This window comes from Magallana gigas, chromosome 1 (genome assembly GCF_963853765.1).
Source record: "Magallana gigas chromosome 1, xbMagGiga1.1, whole genome shotgun sequence".
Classification (NCBI taxonomy): Eukaryota; Metazoa; Mollusca; class Bivalvia; order Ostreida; family Ostreidae; genus Magallana; species Magallana gigas.
The window spans coordinates 38,856,926-38,884,618 of NC_088853.1; the positions used below are offsets into that span (position 1 = coordinate 38,856,926).

The window sequence follows — 27,693 nt, forward strand, 5'->3', positions numbered from 1 at the left end:
AAAAGACCCATGGCATATCATTTTATTTTAAAACATGGACTAACATATCCATAGAGTGAGTTAAGCACACTCTTGAATTCAATGTCTAATTTTCTATTTTATTTGTAATTGTATTTTAAAAATTGTAAATGTGTTTGATCATTTGTTTCAGTTACTGTTCATGTTCATTGTAGCCCTTTCATTTTTTTCAGTTTCTATAACACAATAACCAGCAACATTTTTTTTTCGGTATTGCATTTTTCAAACTAACAGGGGAAATCATTTGAAGATAAAGACATCTGATAAAAACCCAAATGTTAACATGTAAATAAAAAAAGTATATGCGTGATGACAGTTTACACTACAGAAGCTATCATTTCCAATATACACAATGACTGTGACTATACCGTCATTGTTCGTCCTGAAGTAGATAGTGATGTGATGTATACTGTGGATGCTGCTCAGGTTCACCCACCAGGTGGCGGTTCTTACGCTATATGATACAGCACATTGACCACCCGACATATCCAGGTTAGATTTACGTCCGTCCACAGCGTTACTGGCGTCATACGTTTCCTTAGCATCTGGTATATAAGGGTACTGTTGGTATGCTTGTTTTTTGAGGGCAACGTTAACTGTCAACAAACACACAACCTCATATTAACAACATTATTTACATTTTAACATTTACTTATAAACAATATTTTAAACAAACACAAAGTGGAATTTTGTTTGATTTGTCCAAACAGCTGTTGTCATTTCATGTTATAAAAAGTCTAGTTTTATATTTTTATTTAAATAAAAACCTGAATCAAAAATATTATTTTAAATGAATAAATTTACCAAACCATACTTATTGATATCATTTTTTTATCCTAATATGTTTATCTAAAAAAGTTTAAAGCAATATATTTCGGTAATGAAATGTAAATATGGTTTGTGAAAATACCAAACAAACAGTATTTAGGTAATAAGGGAACTAATAATGCCACTTATATAACATACAGGTAGATAACCGCCTCAAACACAGGATGAAGCTCTGCCATTCAGTCAACTGAAAGGTAACTGAAAGGTAACTGAAAAGTGACTGAATGGCATAGCTAGGTTTGATATAACAAAAGCGATTCTATGAGATTGTATGCTTTGCTATGAGATTCCAATTCTATGCTATGAGATGTCAATGCTATGCTATGAGATTTCAATGCTATGCTATGCTATGGTGTATGTTGTAAAAGATATACTTGAACTTACTGTAACACATTTTCCTCTCTTTCTTCACTTAGGTTAAACAATCAGAGTATGACAAATATTTTCTGTTTGTGAAGTGTTTGCAGAATGGAGCAAAAATTTAACATGTCACCTGTGATCTTTGTAATCTGGGCTTCACAACCATCACTTCAATATACAATTGATGAGATAGCTACGAAACACAAATTCGTAGTACAGAGAAAGAAAAAAAACCCAGTATTTAGGGTTTTGTTTGTTGAAACTCAGCGCAGCTGCATGTCATTTATATGCACATAATAACTGGGCCCATCACATTTAGCAGCTACAAAATAGTGTTGTACAGAAAGTTGCACTTATCCCATCGGCTGAAATGTTTGTTAAAAACAATAACTTTGGAAAGAAGGAGACTTTTGCAGAAGTATTTACAACCAGCATTTCAACATTAGGACAAAAAAACCTTCAAATGGAACTGGTATGGGCTACAAATTCCTTCATAAAAGAAGCAAAATACTGTTTTGGAAGGTTTTTTTTTATAAACGGGTTCTTTAAGTGTAATTAATATAAAAACTAGAGCAGAGCTCGTGGCAAAGCCACGAGTAGGTCTTCCGTTGTTGCTGCGAGTTGAAAATATATGTGATGTGGTGTCAAACGATTATAATTACTAAACTTTCAGTTCTGCTTTTGTTATAAAAACGTTTTGTGATTGAAAGACTGTTTATAAATCGTGTATTGAAAAAGAAAATAAGAAAAAGTTTTAGGAAAACTATTTGTCGCACACAGTTTATGTAATCGTAACAAACATTATTTAAAAAATGAGATATTTAATGGCGAGTTAAATTTTCAGAGGGTAGCAAGCATTGTTGTAAACAGTATGTACTCATGGGTCATGTCAGGAATTGTGGTTTTTTTTTTAAAACTGAACCCGTTTACAAAACACGTAACCTTTTCTCTAAGATAATTTCTTTATTTAAATATTTCTAAATTTTTAAAAACAATGTACAATTTAGAATTGTTGCGTGCTGACAAAGAACTTAAGTCACAAACTCGTTAAAATGGCCCTAAAATATGTAAAAATTAAAGTAAACATTTCTTTAGAGTACCTTGGTTTTAAATATGAACTATGACCCCGGGATTATGAAAACAACAAGAGTTCTAAAAATAAACACACCGGAAGAGCTGTATACATATTAGAACCAGCAATGGTTTCACAATTTTGCTATTTTTAGATTAAAATTTATCCATTTTGACGATTTTTTAGGTACTGCACACTTTTCGCCCCAAAATATTGAAATTAATTTTGATTATACATGTGTTAAACATTTTGTTGAGGCAAAAAGAATTGGGGGCGAAGCATGTGCACACCTCTTTCTTTTTAAAATAAACATATGGTGAAATCATTTTTACAACATTCCGGATTGCGTTAAACAACGCAATGTAGCTAAAAAAAAAATCATTTATTTAGGTATTAAAAACGGTCTTTATGTAATATCGTTTTTATATATTGTATCAAAATATTGTTATTTGTGCCTCCATCGAGTTCGGTGTTTTGAAAGTCCGTAGTCTAAAAATAGATTGTGACGTCTGCTTTCACATTCGGCATCGGAAAGATGACAGATACCGCAAACTGAGTAAACCATGTAAACAGCCGTAAAATGCTTCACGGAAGTATGATTAGCAGTGTTTTGCATACTCGTATAACATTGTTTTGTAAGTTATAGGCTTAATATTTACTTGTAATCTTAGCAGTGTATTTGATCCGTCACTGTGACGTCTGCTTTCACATTCGGCATCAGAAAGATGACAGATACCGCAAACTGAGTAAACCATGTAAACAGCCGTAAAATGCTTCACGTAAGTATGATTAGCAGTGTTTTGCATACTCATATAACATTGTTTTGTAAGTTATAGGCTTATTATTTATTTGTAAACTTAGCAGTGTATTTGATCCGTCATTGACATGTTGACTTGTTTACATTTCATTATCGATTATGCCGGAGACGAGTTCTATATTGCGCTAATGTACTTCACACGAAAGTAATCGGACAAAAAAGTGTTTTTATTATTATTACCCATGGTTATTCATTCAAAAAATATACTAGCCATTACTAGGCTACTCTTTTTATATGTTTAAAAAGACAGAAACGCTTGTGTTTATCAAAGGGATGTAACTCTGGTACCGGTGCAACAAATGTATGGCAAGCTAGAATAGTCATAAATCAAACAAAATATTGGAATTGATTTTTGTTCATTTACTGAAAATAAAAACATGTTGTATCAAGTATAAATTTACATACAATTAGCTTGAATTTATTTGTTGTTTTTTTTTACCATTTTATTTTTTTTTTAGAAAATAAATAAATATCTATATAGGCCTTAAAAAAAATTCATTATTGTGTAGATAATTTTTGTACTCAATGTTATATCCTATCATAGCCCATTAGCCCTTGAATCATTAACACCAAACTAAAATTTAGAAATTAATTTTTTTGCCAGCTTTCTTTTGCGCTTTTTTTCCCATTGAATTTTAAATTAAGGAATTAAAACAAAATTCTTGAATATTTCATGTACAATGTAAGTAATCAAAAGATTTAAATATAATAACATGAAAATAAATAAATGTGATTAAAATTAAAATTGTCCTGTTCTTGTATTCCTTTAAATACAATAAATGCTTGCACAATTGTGCTTTTCAATATTGAGATTAAATAGATGCAGTACAGTTGCAGGTGATTGTAAATATGTGCTTATTATTTTTTGATGAAAAATATATTATGATGAATTTTCTAACAAAATTAGGAGAACCAAGTTATGGGTAACTTAAGAACTGTTTAGCAATGCTCACAATTTGGATATTTTTCAAGGCATTTTTTTTAATTTATATCCCCTAATATTAATATTTCTCTTGCTGATTAAAATTCATTTATAAAACTCTCCTTAAAATAGAAATCATAACATTTACTATTTTGGTTTATTCATGATAATACCAGTTATTATACATGTATATTTTATATAACAGGATGCCTCGCAATGAGAGAAACAACTTTAACTGTGTCTGTTGCACCAAGCGAGTGAGACCAAGGGACAGGAAAACAGTTAACAAGGACATCTGCAAATATTTACAGAAAAAGTTTCTTATTTCTGCTCCGAATAGGTCCATAATTTGTAACAGATGTCGTCATGTATACAGAAAGGAACGTTCCAAGACTGCTAGCATCCAACAGAGAACGCAGCTCTCAGACACTGACAGTGATGATGATTTTCAACACCAAGAATTACAGCAGACTTAAAAAAAACCAGCAACACAGACCAGTCCATCATCCATTCATTTACCAATTTCATCAACAGTAAAGAGTCATGCATACTGTTTCATCTGTAAACGACCTGGCCCTAAGTTGGTTGTAGTGCCATCAGATTCTAGACTTTCTGTCTTTGTTTAAAAAAATATACTGATTGCAGAAGGAAACAGATGTTGTCCAAATCATTTAAAAGATGGAATCCTTACTCCAGAGGCCCTTCAAAATCTGAAGACAACTGACCACATATTCTTAAATAAACACTCTGTGCTAGATCTCCTAGGTAAAATGCGTCACCTTTGTCAGACAAACAAATCTCACAGACTCAATTTTGATAGCAGAGACGACCTTAGCGACGAGGATTACATTTCTCTCACTGGCCTGAGCAAGGAAAATTTTCGTATCCTGTTCGAAACTGTACATGATCTAATAAAGAATACTCCATCCAGAAGCTCCAAAACAACATTGGCTATATTCCTGTGCAAACTAAATTCCGGACTTTCCAACATATTTTTGGCTACATTATTCAATCTTACAAAATCCAGTTTACGGAGAGCAGTGAAAACAGCCCGTCGAGCTCTTATGGAAAATTTTGTTCCCTACCATCTTGGTTTTCAACATGTGACTCGGGAAGAACTAATTCAAGACCACACTCGTCCTCTTGCTGCGTCTCTCTTTGGAACTTCTGGAAAGGAAGCAATACTGGTCCTTGACGGAACATACATATACATTGAAAAGAGTTCGAACTTTCATTTTCAAAGAAGATCCTACAATGTACACAAAGGCAGGCCTCTTTTAAAACCAATGGTGATTGTATCAACATCTGGTTACTTCGTATCTGTTCTTGGTCCATACCTTGCTGACAGTAAAAACAATGATTCATCCATACTTAATCATATCATTAGGACCAATGTAGAAGACATTCAGAAATGGATCCAAGAAGATGACATTTTTATTGTTGACCGAGGGTTTAGAGATGCGATTCGTCTTCTTCAAGATCTTGGTATCCAAGCAGAAATGCCCAAGTTCATGATAAAAGGCCAAAAACAACTGTCCACAGAAGATGCGAATTCGAGTAGACTAGTGACCAAAGTAAGCAACTCTCTCTTCAATTTATTTACTTTCTGAACTAGATATGCACTGTGCATCTAACACTATTCTGCTTAAATGTAAATCAAAAGTTAACACGTTGTATTAATGTATGTGCATATATACTAGCATATACAGGTTGATTAGTCTAAATGAAGATAATTGCTTTAATTTAGGTTCGATGGGTAGTGGAATCAGCTAACGCTCGCATCAAGAGATGGAAATACCTGGAGAAAGTGCTTCCTACGAACCAGATCCCTTATATTGGAGATTATGTTAGGATAATTTGTGCCATCTCCAATAGGTTTCTGCCTCCTCTATCCTCAGGTATATTACCTGGTTTTAAATATTAAGGTTTGCATCCCGTAAAAATAAGTAACTAATGTCACATACACATAATTATGTGTACATACATGTATATCAATAATATAAATGTGACAGTTACTGTTTGTTTTTATTGTGTCTGTCTGATGGTTTTAGCTCAAGAGGATGATTCAGCAGTTGCTGTGAGAATGTTGCAGCTCAGTCACCAGGTCAACAGTCTGAAGGAGCGTGTTGAGGCAGAAGAGTTGGATGGTAGGAAATCCTCTGTGTGGATTGATGCATCTACATTACATGACTATCCAAAGCTCACAGAACAACAACTCCGTGAAATGACCTGTGGTTCGTACCAACTCAAACTTTCGAGGTGCTATATTAAGGAACATATTGATGGAAATCATGACATTCTCATACACAGAGAGGATCGTCACCTTTTGAAAGTACAAATGCAAAGTGGGCATGTATCATCCAAAGCACACATATTGTGGATCTCCTTCAATGAGACAGAGGTAAATGCATTAACAGTTACTGGTAGTTAAAAATACTAATTGCTAATGTTACAGTTCATTGTAGCAAGCTGATTAATCGTAACATTTAATACCTCTTGTGCTTATTCAATTCAGGTTACAGCATGGTATTGTCGATGTAAAACAGGTGCACGAGTAGTTGGGGTGTGCGCACACATTGCTGCAGTACTTTGGTACCTGGGATATGCAAGGCACATCCAGGACTCCAAGAACATTGGTGTAAGAAACTGGGCAGAATATGTTGAGGATGCAGCCAATGTGCCAGAGGTGATAGATACATCTGATAGTGATGACAGCATTATTGAAGAATGAACATTTTGTTACTGGGGGGTTCTTGATGTACATGTAATCTTGATAACTTTGAATTCATCAATTTTCAGTGTATTACCTTATACTGTAAATGTATGTGAAATTAGGAATTTATCTCACATAAGAGCAAACTGAACAAGTATCATTATTAGATATCATTTTATTGGCATTTGAGGTGGGTGACATGCCAGTCGCTAACCTCAAGTCTCAGTTGAAAACCACTGTAAATAATGAATGAAGTGTTCTTCAAAAGTGACATTTGTAAAATTCCCCTACATGTTATTTTGTAACAGTTTATTTTATTTTAAAAAGAATATCAAAAGGGTTTCACCTTTTTTTTCTTTTTAAAAAAAATATTTTTTAAAATTTTTCTTATCTACTGATTAGTCATTTTTATTAGTTTATTCTGTGATTAAACTGATTACTTGCAATCTAATTATTTTTCTTACAAATTGCACTGTAAAGAAACTTCTACAGATAAGTTATTTATATACCGGTACATGTCATTCCAAGTCTAAATATGTGAATATCATATATGCAGAATGTGAGATGCAAAGCTGTACATTATGTGTACCAAATTAATGAAATGTACTGTATATATATATATATTTTTTTTACAATTTTATTGTCTTAAACAAAATGTATTAACGTTATGTTGTATAACGGTATTGACTTGTGATTACCTGATTGAAAATCCATATGACATAATTATATGTTTTACTGGTCAGTACCTCAGTATGCGAGTTAAGGTTCTGTGGAGCATGCAGTATAATCAATTTAAGGTGGTATGGGACACTTCCATTTTCTGACGTATTGTTTATCGAAATAAAGAATAAAAACCAGTATAATTATATAAGTACCGTAGTTTCTTTCCCAATATTGTCACCTAACAGCGTGGTGTAGTGGGTTATAGGGTTTAATTTACTATGAATCTATAAGTCATGAGTTGATTCCTGCTAGGGTTTTTACCTCCTAATATTTTTAAAAGTTTTTTTTGTTAAAAAAATAACAGTTAATTAAAGCTAAAAGTCTGTACTATCTATGATTTAAATTAAATCAATTTTGGAGATAAGGCCATTTTTGATGCTTAGTGGCCCTAGTCCTTTACAGACCCTGAAACGTACTACTATACCAAAAAAGTGTGCGACTTACGTGCAAGAAACGTTTCGTGTTAAGCGTTTCGTGTGAATCGTGAAGCGTTTCGTGTAAACCGTTTAGCGTTTCGGCAAAGCGTGCAGAGTTTCGGACAAAGCGTGTAAATCGTTTCGACCAAAGCGTGCGAGAACTATGTGAAACGTTCATCAGATTTCATTCGGAACTCTCTGACAATTTTTTTTCAAAATGGCGCCCGTGTTTTACATTACATGTACTTTAAACTGTTTGTAATTGGCAAAACTCTTTTGTAGGTATTTACATGAAAAAAAATCTAGCGGAAATGATATACTTATCTTTTTACAAAATTGAATTTATTTTTAACAAACAAAAGAAAGGTATATATGCATTAAAAGACGACTAGTTACAGAGTACATGTATATATAACGTTTTTATACGATGTTTCAGTACTGGTCCAGTCGTTTTACCGGTAACGAATATTTGCCAGTATCGAATAATTTTTAGAAAAATTACTAGTGGAAGACGAAGTTGAGGTTTTAAAAAATCCTAGCTAGGTAATTATAAAACAAAAATAAATAGTCTATCAGTGCGTGAAGTTGTTTGCCACTTTGTGTTTTGGAGAGGATTTATATAGGCTTTGCCTGTTGCCTAATCCATTTGATTACTCAATAAAATATGTTTAAATTAAGTTGTTTGCCATTTGCACGATTATTTCCCGAATTGTTTACAAATTAAAAATGTGACCCAGATATGAGCTGCCGGAAGATCAAAGCAGAAAAAACGAAAGTGTGAAAACAATTAAACCTAACTATTAAAATAAGTTTGTTATTGATCCCTATTTAGTGGATAATTAGTAAATATAATTCATCTAAAAAGATAATGCATCATATCAAATAATAATGGAGCTTTGAATGAAATTACGACTTCAAATAGAACCACGTGTAGTTTTCCTAGTTTCGGTTCAGTGCGACAGAAGTATTATTTGGCTGCATATATTGATAGATATACGGGAAAAACAAACGAAAATGACAACTACTTATCATCAATTACTATTATAAAGTGTTTGTATGAAAATTCAATATTATAAAGTAACGCAAATGAAAACTGTTCAAGTCCAGTTTTAATTTGACGGGAAAACGGTATGATAAAAATAACGATCATATTATTTGTTTAAAAGACATATTCCCACAATTGTTTTTCCTTTTTCATTTATAAGTCCATTAACATGTACCTCTAGTATATTTTTGAAATTAATTCGCCTCAAAATATTCGGTCAGAAGTGATAAAGGGCGCTTAATTTGATACTGGGAAACGAATTCGAAACTAGGAAAATGGAGGGGGTGTTGAAATTACTTCCTTTATATTTTCGGAAGTTTGATACTACAGTTTAGAAGGACAAAGAAACGCGATTTAAACATAAAATAAAAACATCTGGAATTCCGATAATAATAGTTGCATGCACGACGAAACCGCATACTGATTCGTTACCGGTAAAATGACTGTACAATATTACAATTCGCTATACATAATAACTATTAAATACAATTAGCAAAACATGATTTCTATTGGAACAAGCCTTTAGTTAATCAACTTTAACTTACACGAGCATGTTTTGATAAGCTTGTATTTTTTTTTATATTTATTTACATCGATAACTCTTACTAAGACCATTCGGCTTTGTACAAGCGGCACACATAACCTCGGACATCGGGTGAGACCTGCACCTGGCTGAACCTGTCAATCAAACTCTGTGTTTTTGTTTTCATTGGATGGTCAAGCGTCTCTTTTTTTGTCAATAGCCAATGGAAAAATTAATGACTTCAAGGTAATCGGAATCAGTATTTGTTGAAGCACACAATTTAAATGATAGAAAATTTATTAATTATTTGAACAAAATTAAATGTAAACATAGAAAGAAAACATACTGATCATTTCTATGAATTGCGGGAAGTAAGTTCTTTGGAATCCCAATTATAGATATTTTTACAAGTAATTAGTGTAGTGATTGTGGACTTATTCTATGTACGGGCTGTTTATAGCCCGTGACGTCACCAAGCGGGAGTTCCAGCACGAGATGCTTTAACCGCCAGTTGGAGATCTGCAGCCGGAGAATACAGACGCCTGACGTGTTTAGGTACCGCTGGACCGGCGAGTCCAGCGGTACCGGACCTACGGATTATTATTATTGTAAAACATATTAACTCAATAAATACTACATTGGCGCCCAACTCGAGGCCCTGGACTTGCCGGATATTCCGAGGAAAATTTTTTTTCCCGTACAGTAAGCTGTAGACTTGCTGATAGTTCGTGTTGAGGCCGCCATTTTGGAGGCCACCGCGTGGTCGAATAACTTGCCAAGTAACGTGAATTTTTCCATTTCTGCAAAGTTAATTCTTAACTAGACTGACATTCCAGTGTTTGTGCTAGATTTCGTCGGACATTGTTGCACTTGTATTTTTCACTGTTTTTGTGTTGACCACGTGCCATCAAGTGCACTATTTTGCAATGAACAATACGTTAGAAAATGCTTTTGCGGACTTAGGGTTAGGTGATAGTGATAGCGATGACATGATCACGCCCGTAGGTCCAATCGGGCGTGCGTCTCGCAAGCATAGTTATGACCCCTATGGTAGGCTAAGTGACGGGGAGGCTGTGCATTATGACACTCCTCAACCATCGGGGAGGGCCCATATGTTTGAAGACCCTGACAGTGATTGGGAAGGCTATCTCAGTTTTGGTAGTGGGACCGAGTTCCTCAGGAGCCATAAGAGGGGGGTTGGCGTTGCTCATAATGGCCGTGGTGTTGGTCAAGCAGCGTTGCAGGGTAGTCATACATTATATTCTGGTGTTAGTCAGGGATCGGTAGTTACATGTAGCTCACCTGTTAAGGGTCACGACTTTGCTCCACCCAGTGATAATTTTTGTGACCGCATATTGCACGATTCTTATGTGTCCCCTATCCCTGGGAGACCTTCAACAGTCCAAAGTGCTAGTGCCACACCCGAGTCCAAGAGTCACTTTGTTATTACCCCACAAACCCTACCATCAGCCAGTGATGTATTGCAATCCAATACCCTAGTCTTTGATTCCCAACCCACCCAAGGTCAGCAGCTCCACTCCTCCCCTCCAGCTGGGCCCGCACCTAGCCCTCGGGAAGTCGACATGCCAATCCAAGGGGGGGGGGGGCTCTTTAGGGACTATGCACCCAGACCAGGGGGATGCTCATGTTGCCCCACGCTCTGCCCAGTTGTCTGATTTGCAGGCACAGGGCTCTGCGACCCAGACCCCCACCACCCAGGGACATAATGTTGCAGTATCAAGCGGGGGGACCCCCTCTGCAGCGCACTTGTACCAGACGCATGTACACCTGGGCAATGCCCAGACTACACACTATCCCTACGCCCCCGGTTGTCGACCTGAGGTGAGCCAGGATGGAACCCCACTATGTTTGTTCATGCCTAAAGCCAATAACTTTGGTTACCCTGCACCTGTGGTGCTACCCCAACCTTATTATTTTAGAGAGGAGGGGGGAGGTAGAGTAGCCGAAGTTCAATCACATGTGTATGAGCCAAGGGAAACCCAGGTACACTTTGGGACCCCCAGCCCATACGCCCACAGCAACAGCAACCTAATGGCCCTATCTCCCGGGACCTCTCACCAGATTTGCCGTTTTCTGTTGGGCAGAGGCCATCAAGTGCTGTATGGCCAGACCTGCCGAGTTTAAGTTTCTCGACTCCCACTCCCCATGCCCAGCAGCAACCCGCTGAGCACACCCTCGCCCAAGTCACATCGGGGGGACCTTGTAGGCATACTTCACGCAGTCATGGTTGGGACACACCAACACCTCGTAGTAAGCTGAAGTACAAGGACCTGCGGTATGATGGCAAATCCAGCTGGAAGGCATTCCTGCACAAGTTCATGAGACTCTCGCAGAACCAGCAGTGGACCAAGGTGGAACAACATGACCAGTTTTGCTTATCCCTGGAGGGTCCGGCCAGTGACTACTACACTCTTTTATTGGAAGTCACTCCCCATCTACGTTTCCGTGACATCCTGAAGAAGTTTGATAAGCGATTCGGCACTTCGGCGCCTGACCTGACCCACCAGCTTAACTTCCAGTCAGCATTACAGAGTAGTGATGAGTCCCTGAAGGAGTGGGCAGATCGTGTACTTGTATTGGCCACCCGAGCTTTCCCCCAGCTGCCAGATATCCACACTCAGGCCATACCCCTGCCTGTGTTATGGTGCGAAGGATGTGGACGCCGGCCTGTACGCCTTGGACGGTAACCCTAAGACTGTGGAGGAGGCACTGGACCGGATGCATTGTTACCAGCACTCGCGGCGGAGAAGGCCCTCTCAGCATGTGACAGCGAGACAGATGGCGGAAGATGACCAGACAGTGGAATCTAGGAGAGAAGCAGACGAGGAGAGTAGGAAAATGCAAGAATGGCACAGACGCATTTGTCAATTAGAGGAAGCTGTTGAAGAGATGAGAACCCCAGTTAAGCCCGAGAATAGTGAGATACAGGACTTGTGGAGCCGGGTGTACGATTTGGAGATGGTGCTCAAGGAGACGACCAGTAGGTCGGGTACCCCACCGCCTTCTGCGAGAGAGGAAGCAGGCCTGTGCTTCCAGTGCAGAGAGATTGGATACTTCTGCAGGGATTGCCCTCTGGATGCTAGACAGAAGTCGGAAGGAAGTGTTAGTGGGGACTGGGATAGCCCAGGTCCAACCGAGGTGCCTGTCCGGCGGAGGACTATAGCAGAGGACCCCAGTTTAGGAGCAGAGCCGCTATCGAGAGTCAGCTTATTAGAACGGTACGCATGATGACACCCGATAGAAGTGACAGAACAGAAACGCCCCCTGTGGATGGTTGTACCACGGAGCAGACTTCCCGGAAGTCAGGTTCCAACCCACTGGTGGTGGAGGTGCGTTCCTGTATGAAGAGCAGGAGGGAACACAGTGGACTTAAGGTGCAATTTGAGAGCTCACCTTCGCCTGATCTGTTCTCCAATGGAGAATCTGAGGTTCCAGGGAGCAGAGTGTCAGCCCCTGCAGACTGGAGTGCAGAGTGCAAGGTGCGGCCACGTGAGGAACTCGCTGTCGAGTCTGAGTGCCCTGATGTCGTGGACTGCAATGGAGAGGACTCGATGGGGGTTGTTAAATGTGGGGGATGTGGCGAAGCTGAGAGCGAGATCCGGGAGTTGAGGGGAAAAGTGCAGCTGCTAGAGAAGACTCTCAAGGAAGTACTTGACTCAACTCGGCTTGGGACCCAGATGACTGGCCTCCCCAGAAGGCATCCTGGCCCAAGGACAAGCAACTGTTTTAAGTGTGGGAAGTCTGGCCATTTTCGGAGAGAATGTCGCACTTATGTCAGACGGAAGACGGAAGGAAGTGCTGGAGACGATTGTCCTCTGCCTTACCGTGGTGCCCGTCGAGCAGTTGCAGATACAAAGACACAGATGGGCAGTTCACAGCCCATGGAAAGCGGGCAGCTTCGCACTGTGTGCCGGCTGACCCGGGATAAGATGAACCGTTTGAGGAAGCCCCCTGCAGGTGACCCATGTGTGGATCAGGACACCTCTGGTGCCGTTATCGGGTGCAGGAGGAAGCGTGGTAGGCGAAGGGTGCGACGCAAGAGGCTGAAAGCTGCGGTCTTGGGAAATGGTGAAGTTACCCCGACCGACAGAAATCCGGGGCGACAAATGCAGCGCAGTAAGGAGATCCCTACAGAATCCAGATGCCCTGAGGCCATGGTGGACTTGGTGGATGACTCCGTGCCCCAGAATCAGGGAGCAGTCTCGCGGGATGAAGATCTGTATGTTCAGGCTGCCACTACAGTTAAGCCGAGAATTATGGAGAGCAGCCCTGAGGTAGCGAAGGAGTATTTTAAAATTCCTGCCGGAGGACAGCACCAAGGAGAGGCAACAAACTCGGAGTACCCCAGTCCTGGCGTCCTGATAGAAGTGATGGATGTACCACCGAGACCCTCTTTGCCCTCAGAATTGCGTACGGCATGTCTTGTTGACCAGACATAGCGGAGCTGCCCTTCCCGGACTGAACCAGCAACCCAAAACGACTTGGACCGTCCCTGGATTTTCCTTTGTGTGTGTGTGTGTCGGCCCTTGTCGTGGAGATGGGCCCTGCCCTTCTGACTTGCTATCCCGACTGTTGCCGGGATGGCTTTCCCACTTCCTAGTTTTTCGGAAGTTCTGTTAGCACCAGACGTGACCTACTCCTCTCAAAGAAAACGGAGGGGAGTGTAGTGATTGTGGACTTATTCTATGTACGGGCTGTTTATAGCCCGTGACGTCACCAAGCGGGAGTTCCAGCACGAGATGCTTTTACCGCCAGTTGGAGATCTGCAGCCGGAGAATACAGACGCCTGACGTGTTTAGGACGAGGCGACCGGCGAGTCCAGCGGTACCGGACCTACGGATTATTATTATTGTAAAACATAATTAACTCAATAAATACTACATTATTTAAATTATTTAAACCACTGTTAACGGAAAACAAGAGGTCTTAGAAGTAATTAACGCACAGGGATTTGCCTACAATGTACACAGTCATGCAATTAATTATTATGGGAATCTTTACATATGGTACTAAATTCAAATAGATCATGATAATCTATACACTGTACGCCGTTATACATGTACATGTAAGGAGCGCCGGTAATATATACGAAGATTAAGTCAAAAATTTAAATAATTTTTATTTCTTGTTCTTTTCAATACAATGTTAAATTACTTTGGCAAAAAAATCCGAAATAGTAATTACAACTTTCTTTTTTGTTTTAATCATTTGAATTTTTTCTGAGGTACATGAATATGTACAGAACATATTTATTTACGCGAATGATAGGACATAGGAAAACATTATCGGATGTTTGTATAACATTGTTTTCTAACGAATGTGACTAATTTAATTTTAAATATTTTTTCCACAGTTTCAATGTAAATAACATCAGATTTATTTACTGTTTGTATTTTTACATCGTATTCTCTGAAACCAATAAAAATACTAATGTTACAAGAAATATCAAATCCCGCCGAATACTGAAAACCCGATTTCAGTTTGTAATCATACGGATTTTATTTTTGGTATTGACTATTGAGTTACGGTAACATTTTTTCTGGATGATTTTTTTATTTATTATTTTATGTAGTAAAAGCACCATTCCAATTGTTACTCAATTAACATAACAATTGATGACCCAGGGCTATATATGTTCTGAACTGTGTGCGCTGAAGCGACACAAGATTCTCGGTCGCACGTGGCGATTGAATTAACACAGACTGACCGAATAAACAAACGGGTGGGAAAGTGAAACAAAATGTTACACATAAGAAGAAGCCACCAAAAATGATTTTCGACAGATCTTGATGTCGTTTTGCCAATCAAAAAAACAAAAATACAGCGCGAGCTCCTGTCAGCGGGGCGGGAGGAGGAGGAAGGGGGGGGGGGGCAGCAATGAGTTCGCTTCCACAATGAAACGAACATGTAGGAAAACTACAGAAGTGGTTAATATGTGACAGATAGAATCTAATCTAAAGTTGTTTAAAACTCATGTGAATATTCTTTTTAAATAATCATCGAATGCCTCAACTCAGGACATTCTTTTATCGTGCTAGCACCTACCGCAAACATGTAACATGGAACTTTGATTATAATTTGATTTGATTTTTAAACTACCTTGTACGCTATCGTATACATCAATGCTTAATCAACTGTACAAATAAAATAAATCTATTTTTTCACCTTAAACCAATGTAATAGTTGATAGAGTAATCCGGCAGGGAGGCATAGTTACAATTACAACAGGGCCTACTTCCAATTCTCTATTAAGAATATCAGCATGTCAACATGTTTTGGCTGTAGGGAAGCTCTTTGACCAGTCACAATATCAAAACCTCCGCCTTTTTTTTCGTGTTTGGAACGATTACAATTGCAACAGTCATTTTCAAATTAAATCAGAATTTTGGAATCCCGAGCCTGTAATAAAATTCCAAGTCTGATCAATTAAACTGGTTTACCGGTATTAAAAAATGTAAAGCACTACACTATGTTTTTGTCCAAGCACTGCAAAACACAGAATACCGGTTTTGTTTTGCAGTCCTAACCTTTTTTTTTTACTTCGTTGCATTTTTCTCAGAATCTGAATGATGATTTTTTTGTATATGTTATGTATGCACTCCATTTTATAAACATTAGAGCAGTTGAAATTTCGTTAAATTTCGTGCACTTTTAATGAAATTTTTTCAATGTGAAAAATTCGTTACAGAAATATTTTAAAAAAAAATACGTTAAGATATCATCAACGAGGTCGTACGTTTTTCGTATTTCGTTACAGCCGTACATTCGTAATACTGTGTTCGTTAAAGACGACAATTTTAGTTTTATATTGGGACTTAGCTAGGATATTTATAGAATTCACTACAGCCGTAAATTCGCAAAAGCCTGTTTGGGATATTTGCCTTTTGCTGTAGAAAAAAAAACATTACTAACTACACACTTATAATATTTGTTATAACAGTTGTAATACGTTAACAAGTCAATACAGAAACTAATCAACACACATATTATCTAATTTTAATCGAATTGAATCTTTTGGAGTTTATTTTAACCATACAGATATAGATGTATACTTAGTATATATTTTTTATCATACATCATTTCATTTTACAAAGTAATACACGTTGATACATGCACATTGCATATTTTGCATTACTACTTTTGGATCCTAATAAGTATCCTAATGTTTGAGAAGTTCTATTAATGTTTTGTAATTATAGTCAATACGTAACGAAGAAGAAACCCGTATGCAAACGTATAGTTAATAATGTTGGTCTATTGAAATAATTCCTTACCTAATTCGCATCGCTGACCTTGGTACCCAGGTTTACAACACTGGCTATAGCCCGTCTCTATGTGACAGTACTGACAGTTGACATCTGGACAGGGAATGGAGCAGTTAGATCCGTAAAACCCTGTTACTGGACATCCTGTTCATTAAATGTTTGTCATTACTTATGTTGATTATAATTAAATTATTCTAAATACATAAGATGAGAGAGGCGTTCATTTATGTGACTTTGTTTATTGGTATGCACGAAAGTTCATCAAGACAATTTCTATTTAAACCAGGAACATATTGCAATATTGCAACATTTTGAACAAAACAGTCTGACCTGTAAACTCATGTTGCTGGTCAACCTTTATTCTAATGTTTACTATTATAAAATGCATCCATCGCAATGATCTCAAATATTTACTGAATACCGTGCATTTCATTTACATGACAAGAGAAGATACGACCAAACCAATTCAATGAGAAACGGTTCGTCGTAGAATCCATGCCATTTCTATATAAAGGCAGTTAACTTTTCTATAACATTAAGACATTCAGTATAATAAAATAAATAATGCCTGTTCAGGAGGTTGACAATGGTTCTCTGAGGGTGTAAATTCCAACTGTTACCCTCGCAAACAGGCACTATTTATATATTATCATAATTTCATGTTAATTACTGAAATCTGATTGGTTAAGACGAAGTTGGTAATCCGTTCTATTACCCTCGGCGTAAGCAACGCACTTGGCAACGGGTAATACAACGAATTGTTTCATGCACGTAAATTATGCGCGTACGGTTCGCCGTAGAATTCACTTCATTTTTATATAAAAACAGTAAAAAAAAGTTTTAAGACATTCAGTATAATAAAATACATGGTGACTGCGTCGGTTGACAATGGTTGTCTCGGGTTGTCAATTTCAACAGTTACCCTCCCAAACAGGCACTATTTATATAATGGTATATGGTTATACTATCTGGCCACTTTAACTCCGCCATAACATAAATGTAACATCACAACCTTACAGGAAGAGGATTCAGTTATGTTGATGCTACATGTAAATGAAATGTTTGGAATACTATTTTTCCTGTTCTTAGTCATTTTTATATTGATTAAATAGCAAACGTTTCTGTGTGCCTAGATTTAATAATTCACTTCAATAAAAAAAATGTTAAACATAACATCTTACAAAGTCCTATTTTTTTTCTTTTTTTAGTGGGGGGGGGGGGGGCGAAATCAGAGAAAAAATACACACTTTAAGTGATTGAACAAGATTTGATAGTTTTACTGAAATTGACAACACGTTGTCACATTACTGATTAAATCCACAGGGTCTACACACTAGTTCATTGTATTTTGTTTTAACAATATAAGGTAAGTATGTGACCAATTCTGAAATATATTAAAACACTTTTCAAAGATTGTTGAAATTATAAAAAACACTAACCATACACCTCTACTTCACAAAGGTCACTCTCTACTTTACTAGCATAACCGACAGGGTAGACAACTCCAGGTAGTCTCTCGTTGTAGTAGATGATATATTGTCCATGAGCAGAGCAGTTTGTTGTGAAGACAGGAGGTATTGTGTTTATTGTGAAGTTGTTGTCCTTGAAACACAACGTTCCCTGTGATCTATCCGTAGTATTGGAGACATACACGGAAAATCCAAGTAAATTATCTGTTATGTACGTCCGAAACTTGGAATCTGTATAATCCAAGAAAAGAACCTGATAACGACCTCCGATACCAAGAATCTGTAAGTGATTTTATCGATCCAATAAAAACAAGATTATACGATTTTCTACACTGATTACTACAAAATCGTTAAATATTAACTACAGTTTATGAATAGGAATTACACATTACTCATGCACATATCGATTAAGATATATAAGTGGTTAAACACTCACTTACATGGATAAGATATGCAAGTTTCATGTATTTGTCGTTTAAATTAATGCCAGCTTATCAAAACATCGAATATAACCGTGGGGGTTAACCCTTGAGAAATCTTTGGAAAAAAAATATGTATTATTAAACCACTTCAATATTTACAAAAAATTATGATATGTATATTAACTATTTTAACAGGTTTTATTATCAACACTGTTTGCGCTCTGTTGAAAATTAAAATTTTCTATAAAGAGTAATATAAATTGTTCAGCAGGTACATGTATCATATATGATGGTTGTTAAAGAGAAATGTTGGTGAAAAAAATATATTTAAACAATTAGTCAGATATATTGCATGAGAGAGTGTGTGGCGATCAGGGCTGTCTGAGCCTTCTTTTAAAACTAAGCACGCTTAATCCAAACAGGAAATAACTCTTATACTGGAAATCATTGGTTTGTTTTAATAAACACCAGAATGTTTGTGCTATAAAGATTATTTTCAAGAATAACATATACCTTATTGTCGCTCATAATTCGAATAAATGTTATTAACAGAATGTAAAACTCAAAGCTGACCATTCAAGTGTCACTCTAAAACACACCAAGAAGTATATAGCGATTGTAAGAATCATCTCTTTACATACAGTAATTTTATCTGGTCGTCATGTTAGTCATGCATATATGTTAGAGATTGTTTGTGTTAATCTGCATCTAAGGGTTTAAAGTATGCTTGAGTACAATCTGAAAAAAAGGTTAACAACAAGGTTATCGTTTGATTTTTGTGTTGTCTACCTGGCTATGATTCGAAAAATTGCGGTTTTAGATGAGAGACAAGTCTGCTTTGTTAAAACTTTGCGCGAACTGTTGTTGTATAATTTTGATAGCACACTAGACATTTTCGTTTTTACACAATCTTTATTAATGAAAACTCCATGTCGTTCATACCGTTACCTTTTTACTTTAGGTCATGCATTGATGTATTTTCATAAATGGAGGATTGACAAAAATCGTCAATTAAGACTCAAAACCTTAAGGTCAGGTTTTCGGCTTGCAGTTTTAAGGTATTTTACTAAAGCTACATATTATTCTGTTCAATATACTTAAGTATGTTATAAACTTCAAATGAATTTGTCAGACGGGTTTTATAACTACAGAAGGACAAAGTGTATGATGGTCAAACTGTCTTTTTAAGGAAATATGAAAAAGTTCGTGAAAAGTATGTATATTTTGTATGTGGTTATTTTAAGTGTTATTAATACCTAACATTTTCGAAAGTAATGTCATAACCTTTCTCATGATTTATTTCTATTAATTGCTAATAAGCTATTTTAAATAATTGCAATAATAGAGAAAAATGGACTATTATAATGCAACACAACACTTTTATCAAAACCTTTAAAATCTACAGGAAAAAATTAACCAATTAGATGTGTAATCTGGTGTTATTACATTATCATTTTAATCCATTTCACGATGCAAATATGTAAGTAATCTCCGTGTAACCGCAAATCTTACCTCAAATGACTCCTGACATATTATTTCATTTTAAAACATGAATAAATATATCTATAAAGTGAATTAAGCAAACTTTTGAACTCAATGTCTTATTTTCTTTTTAATTTGTAATTTTAATTTAAAGATTGTAAATATGTTTGATCATTGGTTTCAGTTACTGTTCATGTTCATTGCAGCCTTTAAGGAAGGAGTCTTTTCTGGTTTTCGACTTGTCAAACGTAAATTTGATTAATTGTTCATTAAATCAAGATGAAAGGAAATTAAAATAGTATATTTTTCTTTCTTTTTTACTATCATACAACTTGGCATAGAAAAATGTAATCAATGTTTAGAATGGAACAAGGACTATATTTTTGGCGTAATATTGGCGTAGGAAAATATCACATGTTGCGCAATTAAGAATTGCTGCAAATTATATATATATAATGAGTCTGTTTTAGCATTTTAAAAACAATAACAATAATGTTGGACTTTTTTTTACTAATGTGAACTAATAATATGATACTTGGGTTTCAGAATATGTTTTTAAAATATGATTTGCCTATCAAATAACATTTTTATAAGTTTTTTAAAGCGCCCATTCTATACATTGATTTTTGTGAAAAAATCACTAAAATCAGTTTTTCTCTCTTATGAAACGGTCAATATATTAGCTTTTCTGTCAATTTATATCTTTATATAAAGTCTTCATAATACATAAAAATTAGAAATATTTTATTATTGGAAGCATAAAAAAGTAATCAAAATTTAAGAAAATTAGAGGAAATGCTGGCTAAGCAATATCAATTTTAGTATAAATATTTATTCCAATTTAGTAGTATAAGCTGATAGACACTCTCATGGTCTATGATTTCATTGAAGATTTGAATCTTCATATCTTAAACAAATGTCTACAGAACTATAAAGAGCTACCCTTATTTTTATCACTCTTTACGTTGAGGAAAAAGGTAGTGACCTTGACCTGACCTTTATCCGAAAACAAAAAGGTCAAACTTAATTAAACTGATAGAATCATTAAGTAATATGATCCGTTTGACTGTGTCAAAATTTCATGCATATCTTATTATAAGAAGTATGTTTGATAATAAAAAGACTCCTTCTTTAAAACAGATTAATTTTCTCCAGTTTCTATTACACTTAAACCAACAACCTGATTTTCGGTATTACATCTTTTAAACTAACAGGGAAATCATACGCAGATTTAGTAATTTGATAAAACCCAAATGTTATATATCATGTAAATAAAAAACGTATATGCATGATGACAGTTTACACCACAGAGGCTATCATTTCCAAGATTCATAATGACTGTGACTATACCAGAGTTGTCCGTCCTAAATGAGATAGTGATGTGATGAATTTTGTGGATGCTGCTCAGGTTCACCCACCAGGTGGCGGTTGTTGATAAGAATGAATCCGCACATTGCCCACCGTGCATACTCAGGTCAGATTTACGTCCGTCCACAGCGTTACTGGCGTCATACGTGTCCTCGTCACGTGGTAGGTATTGATCGAGCTGGTATGATGGTTTATTGAGGGCAACGTTAACTGGCAACAAACACAGAAGCCCATATAAACAACATTATTAACATTTACAACATTGAGTAAGTTCATTTAAACTAACATTTACTTATGAACAGTCTTTATAAACAAAAACGATTAAAGTGGGATTTTGTTTGATTTGCCCAAACAGTTGTTGTCGTTTCATGTTATAAAAAGTCTAATCTTCTAAATGATTTTTTTAAAATAAAAACCTGAATGTATCAAACGCATTATTCTATATGAATAACTACTGAACGTTTATTAATTATGTTATTTTTTATCCTATTGTTTTTTTTTTTTTATCTAAAATAGTGTTTTAAAGCAATGTATTTCGGTAATAAAATGTAAATATGATTTATGAAAATACCAAACAATCAGAATTTACGAAATAAGTGAACTAATAATGCAACTTATAAACATTATAATGATGAAAAATACAGGTAGATAACCGCCTCAATAATAATTTTGTTTATGTAAAAGGAAAAATTACTTTACATACTAGCTGTTTAATTAAATTTCTAATGACAAATCGTTATATGCATGTAAACTCTACATAAGCCTGTGAAATCGCAAACACTTCTATCAATAAAAACATGGGTAACATCTCTATAGGTAAATTCATCTAGTGAAGTTTAATTATACTCTACAACGTATATGAATACGGCGGAATATTTTTCACAGTTACTCTTTTATGCATAAATTAATGAAAACAAATACCGGATACAAAAACTTCAGATAGTATCTAATTAGCATTATAAAAGGATTGGCGAGGGAACATGAATGTTTGAAGAGATTGGCCAAGTCACCACTGGCCTCCGATGACTTAAACTCAAACATTATGTAAAAGCACCCTTTAATATGAAAACAGTATTTGCGACGCTTGTTAGCGACACACGTTCATAGAATCTCTCAAAATGATTATTTCGATGTGATTTTTTTTTAAGTTTTGATTTACGTTCTGTAAAAATAATAAAGGTTTATCATTCCTAGCACATGATCCATGGCTAACATTGACCATTGTCCAAGCTCAGGTCAGATTTACGTCCGTCAACAGCGTTACCGTCATATCTGTCGTCACCTGGTGACAGAGGGTACTGCTGGTATGCTGGTTTGTTAACGGCAACGTTAACTGTCAACAAACACACATCCAGCACATATATTACACATATAATACTATCAGATGTGGTATAAAAACATGTAAATTTTGATATTATTTCTCAAACAGAGGAATTAATTTTTTTTTCATTTATGTATTGGTCCTTTTTTTGATTATATAAAATGCAATTCAGTAAAGAGATTTACAGAAACTTATGAAGTCTTAAAATACACATAAACATCAGGATTATATAAATAACATGTGACAGTTAAATTGTTTACACAGTATACATTCATCCATATTGAGTGTTACACATGTAAATGCATGCACATGTATTTAGGTTGTAAAATATATTAATATACTTTAATGTTAAATACAGAAATATGGTCGATTCAGATGCTGTTGATAATCCATTATATTACCCTCTGCGTTAGCAACACACTTGGCAACGGATAATATAAGGAATTGTTACATGCCCGTAAATGATGAACGTACGGTTTGTATTAGAAGTCAAGTCATTTCTATAGAAAACGGTAAATTTTTCTTTAAAATTATGACATTTTAGTATACATGTAATAAAATGAATAGTGCCTGTTGGGGAGGATACGCGTCGGTTGACAATGGTTTTCTCAGGGTGTTGATTTTATCTGTTACCCTCCAAAACAGGCACTATTTTTATATTATTGATAAGCAGTATATGTACATATTCGTCTTGATTAGAATGCTATACACCGTACGTTAATAAAAATATTGAAATTAATGAAAACTATTATTCAATACTATAGCAAAGTAAGATGCCATCATGAAAATGTAATCTTACCATAAGCCTTTGAAATCGCCAAAAGTCCCATGTAAAAAAACACAAAAAACATAGTTAAAAGCGAATGCATAGCGTGAAATTAAAATTCAACTACATCATATAGTAACTGACCGGGAGTTATATTACATAAACACGATGAAACAGGAAATAATAGCAGGAAACGCAAGTTTAGTACGAAATATATGGAGCCGAAACATACTATCAGGATTAAATTAACTTAAAGATGTCTTTCATATTTATTAACGCTAAACAGAAATTAACATTTTTTTTATAGAAATCCAATATATTTATTTTGAACTTAAAGTAGCTAAAAATTGGAAAATGTCTTCGTAACAAATGCACATCTACATAGTGCAAAATAAAAAAGAAATCTATCGTCGTAGAATTCTAGAAGAAAAGTAATATTGAACATGTTTAACGTTAATGAAAAATCATTAAACAATTCGAGAGAGAGAGAGAGAGAGAGAGAGAGAGAGAGAGAGAGAGAGAGAGAGAGAGAGAGAGAGACAGACAGACAGACAGAGAGAGATCTGTGAATATTGATAATTACTATTGATAATTACTTTATAAGTAATCTGGACTTAAACATATAGGTATTATTGGACATTTTCGGTTGGGTGAACATTTACTACGACTTGCTATTATCGATAAAATGTACGGAACCATCAAAGCACTAAAATTCGACATTCCGTATACTAGTATTTATTTTTATAATATGTTATGTCCAAGTTTACAATCATACACCAAAAGCCCATTAAATTTAGATATAAATTACAACACAAAAAGATTTTACATTTTATTCTATTGAAAGCTGCATGTAACACGTAGCAAGCTAACTGCTATCTTCGTCGGAACTAACTCCCAATGCTCTTAATAACTTTGGAACTTTTTTAGTTATAAAGCTGTTGTAAGCCAAGTGGTTTTCCCTAACGAGTTCCAACAGAGGCCTCTTCCTGCTTTTCAGGGGTGCTGATTTTTCACCTCTGCCATTCTCCTCTTGTACGGAGCATTGCGGTGCCGATGTTTCTTTATCTTTTCGCACCTGCTTATCAATCTGTACATTTTTCTCTTTTACTTTTGTTAAATTTTGTGTTTGATCATCATCAGATGATATCGCTGCCACAATTTCTTCGCGGAAATCACGCTCTTGCTTTCTTTTGTCTGGTTTTGATTTCCCCTTTTCAATTTCTTTGATTTTCTTTACTTCTGTCCTAAATGAAAGTAGGCATTTTTAATTGCATGATAGTTATATTAGAGGCTTATTTTGTTTGAGTTTATAATATAACCGTAAATGTAAACAAAATTCACATTTATCAAACTGTAATAACATCTTTAATTTTAGTATTGAAAATGTACAATAAAAATAAATGTTTTACCTGATTTCAGTATTCTGAATATTTTTTTCTGGAGTTGATATAAGCTTTGATAGCTTATTACAAAGTCGATCTTTTAGTTGTTTTAATGTGTTTGTTTCATAAAGTTTTTGTGCATCAGATGGAAGCTGGTGTACATTTTCTTTTATATTTCCGATTATGTTTTTCCACGAGCAGGGGTGAAGTTGGTATAGCCTCAACATCATCAAAACTTCTTGATTAGAAATGGAAACTCGTTTTCTTGAATTTAATTTCCAAACAATCGTTTGTTGGTCTTCATCTGAAATATACAGAATGATTCAATATCTTATAACGCTTCACCGGTAAATAAATATCAAATGTCATAAATTGGTAATTTCAAAAAAATAGAATAGAATTTTCAATTTAAAAAAATCAGAGGCATTAGTATCAAAGGAAATACCGCTGTAATGTACTTAGAAATTTATTTAACATATTCAATTTAATAAAGTTTCAGCATTGTGAGAATTGTTTATTGACCCCCCCCCCCTTAAAATCCATTCGAAGAAACGCACTGTGAATCGAACACGCGTGTTGTTATTCGAAGCGCTCCAGCAGTTCTACAGGTAAATGAGAAGGTTTATTTTGAAATTTTGTTAATGTATTAATAATATTTTGGAAACCTGTATATGTTATCTTTATTATTGAATGCCATAAAGAACTTACCATCCGATATATCTGGTAAACTGTCCATGTCTGTCGCCATGCTCTACACGCTTTAGAATGACAATGAAAATGGCCATGTGAGGGTTCGTCACAATTCATTGGGTCGAGAGTATGGTGGACACATTTTCCAAATAACGATCATGTTTCGATGTGCTACATCTATCTTCATGAATATCTGCCTCAGTTAATCAAATTTTAATTTTATTTCTTTTTAATAAAGTGTTTTCTTCTATCTTAAAAGAAATCATGGAAATGACAAGGGAAACTGTCATGGCTGCCGTTCCGGCGCTTACATTGCCCCCGCCTGATATTGCTAGACTACTGAAGAAATTTATCCCCATACTAATTTCAATGTTGATCCCACCACCTGATCCGCTTCTAGATGCGCGTCACCGTCTGTGTGCATCGGAACCTGTGCTTTGGAGTGGAAGAGATGTTTTTAAATTGTTTTGTACACACGTGTATTCATTTTATGAAATAACTGGCGAAAGTCCTGATTCGTTCGTTGATATTGTTCGTAATGTATTTGAATTTCAGGGAGATGCAATCCCAGCACGTCACCTGCTTACGCCAAACAACAGAGCACTGCTCTTTTTGATTTGGTTGAGATGTTACCCTACATATCATATGCTATCATCTTTATTTAACATTAGCGTAACAACGGTGAAAGAGGAGCTATCATCTCTTATCGAGCTATTTCATGTATATTGTTATCAATTTGTATCTTGGCCAACTGTAAACGAATGGAGGCAAATGCTGAATGTTTGGCAAAAATTGCCATCTGCAGTAGGTGCAATAGATGGAACATCTTTTGAAATATACAGGCCGAAGACAGAGCCCCAAGAACTTTATTATTCAGGTTATAGACATTTTCATGCAATTCATGCACAGATTATAGTTGACAATTTGGGTAAAATACGGTATATTAAATGTGGATTTCCAGGTCATCAAAATGATGCCCAGCAGTACGCCCTTCTACCAAATATTGCCGGAAGAGAACTTCCCTTTCCTGAGGAGTGCGTTTTACTTGCCGATAAAATATACCCAAACCGTTACCCCATTGTAACTCCGTTCACTTCACAGCAAATAAATAGAGAAACACCACAGGTTAGACGAAAATACAGAAAATACAACAGAATTATATCATCACACAGATCAATTGTAGAAAGATCAATCGCAAAACTGAAAGTCTATAAAACTCTGAACAGTGTTTGGCGACATCCCAGATCCATGTTGTCTACTGTTGTGGAAATAACAGCAGGACTTGTTAATAGAAAAGAGCAGTATTAGTTATATCATGAATAAAACAATACATGTATATTGTTCTTTTTCATTTGTTTTATTTGTTGGGGAGGAAATGGGGGGGGGGGGGGGGCGGTCGGTTACTTTTTATATGTGTGCAAAATACTTACGGTACTAGTATATTAAGCTGTCATAAAATCTAAATGACCCATGTCATATAATACCTAGGGTAAGATAATAATTTATACGCTTTTTTTCGGTCATAACAACGAGCGCAAGGTGAGATGTAAACGCCATGTATTTTGTAAAACTATAGTCATATTGTAAATTATGAATTTATCGGGTGTTAGTGAATACAAAATTTACAAGTTGTCATGTTGTAAATTTTATATTTAGTACCACCCGGCATATCCAAAATTTACAGCATGACTCTATACACTTTTAGTGAGAAATGCGTTCCATACTGACAAATCGTTGTCGCTATTTAGTAAGTATTCACCCATCCGAAAATGTCCATTTGCAGTAGCTAGTTAATCGTTCTGAATGAAAAGAAGCTGGATTGCTTAAATTTTACATGTTCGAGGGGACGTTATTTCGTGTATTTTCGTATACATGCAAAAGGATTATGACTTGATAGCACTAGTTTATTACTTCGTGGGGGTGTATATTTGTAAATGAGAGGTAGCCACGAATTCCACGAAAATTGTGCCACCGCAAAATCTAATGATTCCACAGTACTCTACTTTTACAACCTGCAATATGATTTTCTTAAATTAGAAATATATATAATGAATAATTCGATATCAATAT

General features: G+C 35.7%; 2 protein-coding genes and 1 long non-coding RNA gene across 3 annotated transcripts in view; 1 reads left to right on the forward strand and 2 right to left on the reverse strand.

Annotated features, from left to right (window-relative positions):
- Positions 1-23,675, reverse strand: part of LOC105319251 (multiple epidermal growth factor-like domains protein 11) — a 43,537-nt gene extending 19,862 nt beyond the window's left edge. Inside the window, exons 1-5 of the mRNA XM_066066843.1 lie at positions 23,585-23,675; positions 21,447-21,674; positions 18,163-18,423; positions 16,733-16,867; positions 387-614 (exon numbers count right to left, since the gene is read on the reverse strand). Of these exons, the coding sequence (XP_065922915.1) occupies positions 387-614; positions 16,733-16,867; positions 18,163-18,423; positions 21,447-21,674; positions 23,585-23,654 (922 nt within the window). The 5' untranslated portion in view covers positions 23,655-23,675. The remainder of the gene's footprint in view (positions 1-386; positions 615-16,732; positions 16,868-18,162; positions 18,424-21,446; positions 21,675-23,584) is intronic.
- Positions 2,749-7,083, forward strand: LOC105340002 (uncharacterized). The gene is made up of 5 exons (XM_034464488.2): positions 2,749-3,057; positions 4,223-5,591; positions 5,765-5,915; positions 6,069-6,418; positions 6,533-7,083. The coding sequence occupies exons 2-5, from the start codon at positions 4,788-4,790 to the stop codon at positions 6,746-6,748; spliced, it is 1,521 nt and encodes a 506-aa protein (XP_034320379.2). The 5' UTR covers positions 2,749-3,057; positions 4,223-4,787; the 3' UTR covers positions 6,749-7,083.
- A 761-nt stretch (positions 23,676-24,436) lies between the features above and the next one.
- On the reverse strand, positions 24,437-26,919 carry LOC117682293 (uncharacterized). The gene is made up of 3 exons (XR_010707847.1): positions 25,642-26,919; positions 24,961-25,237; positions 24,437-24,795 (listed from the first exon to the last, which is right to left on the reverse strand). It is a non-coding gene; the product is annotated as an uncharacterized lncRNA (long non-coding RNA).
- Between the last annotated feature and the right edge of the window lie 774 nt (positions 26,920-27,693).

Coding starts and splice junctions, on each gene's coding strand:
- LOC105340002 (XM_034464488.2), top strand. CDS start 4,788: ATGCGTCACCTTTGTCAGACAAACAAATCTCACAGACTCAATTTTGAT. Junction 5,592..5,764: donor CGAGTAGACTAGTGACCAAA/GTAAGCAACTCT, acceptor GCTTTAATTTAG/GTTCGATGGGTAGTGGAATC. Junction 5,916..6,068: donor TCTGCCTCCTCTATCCTCAG/GTATATTACCTG, acceptor TGATGGTTTTAG/CTCAAGAGGATGATTCAGCA.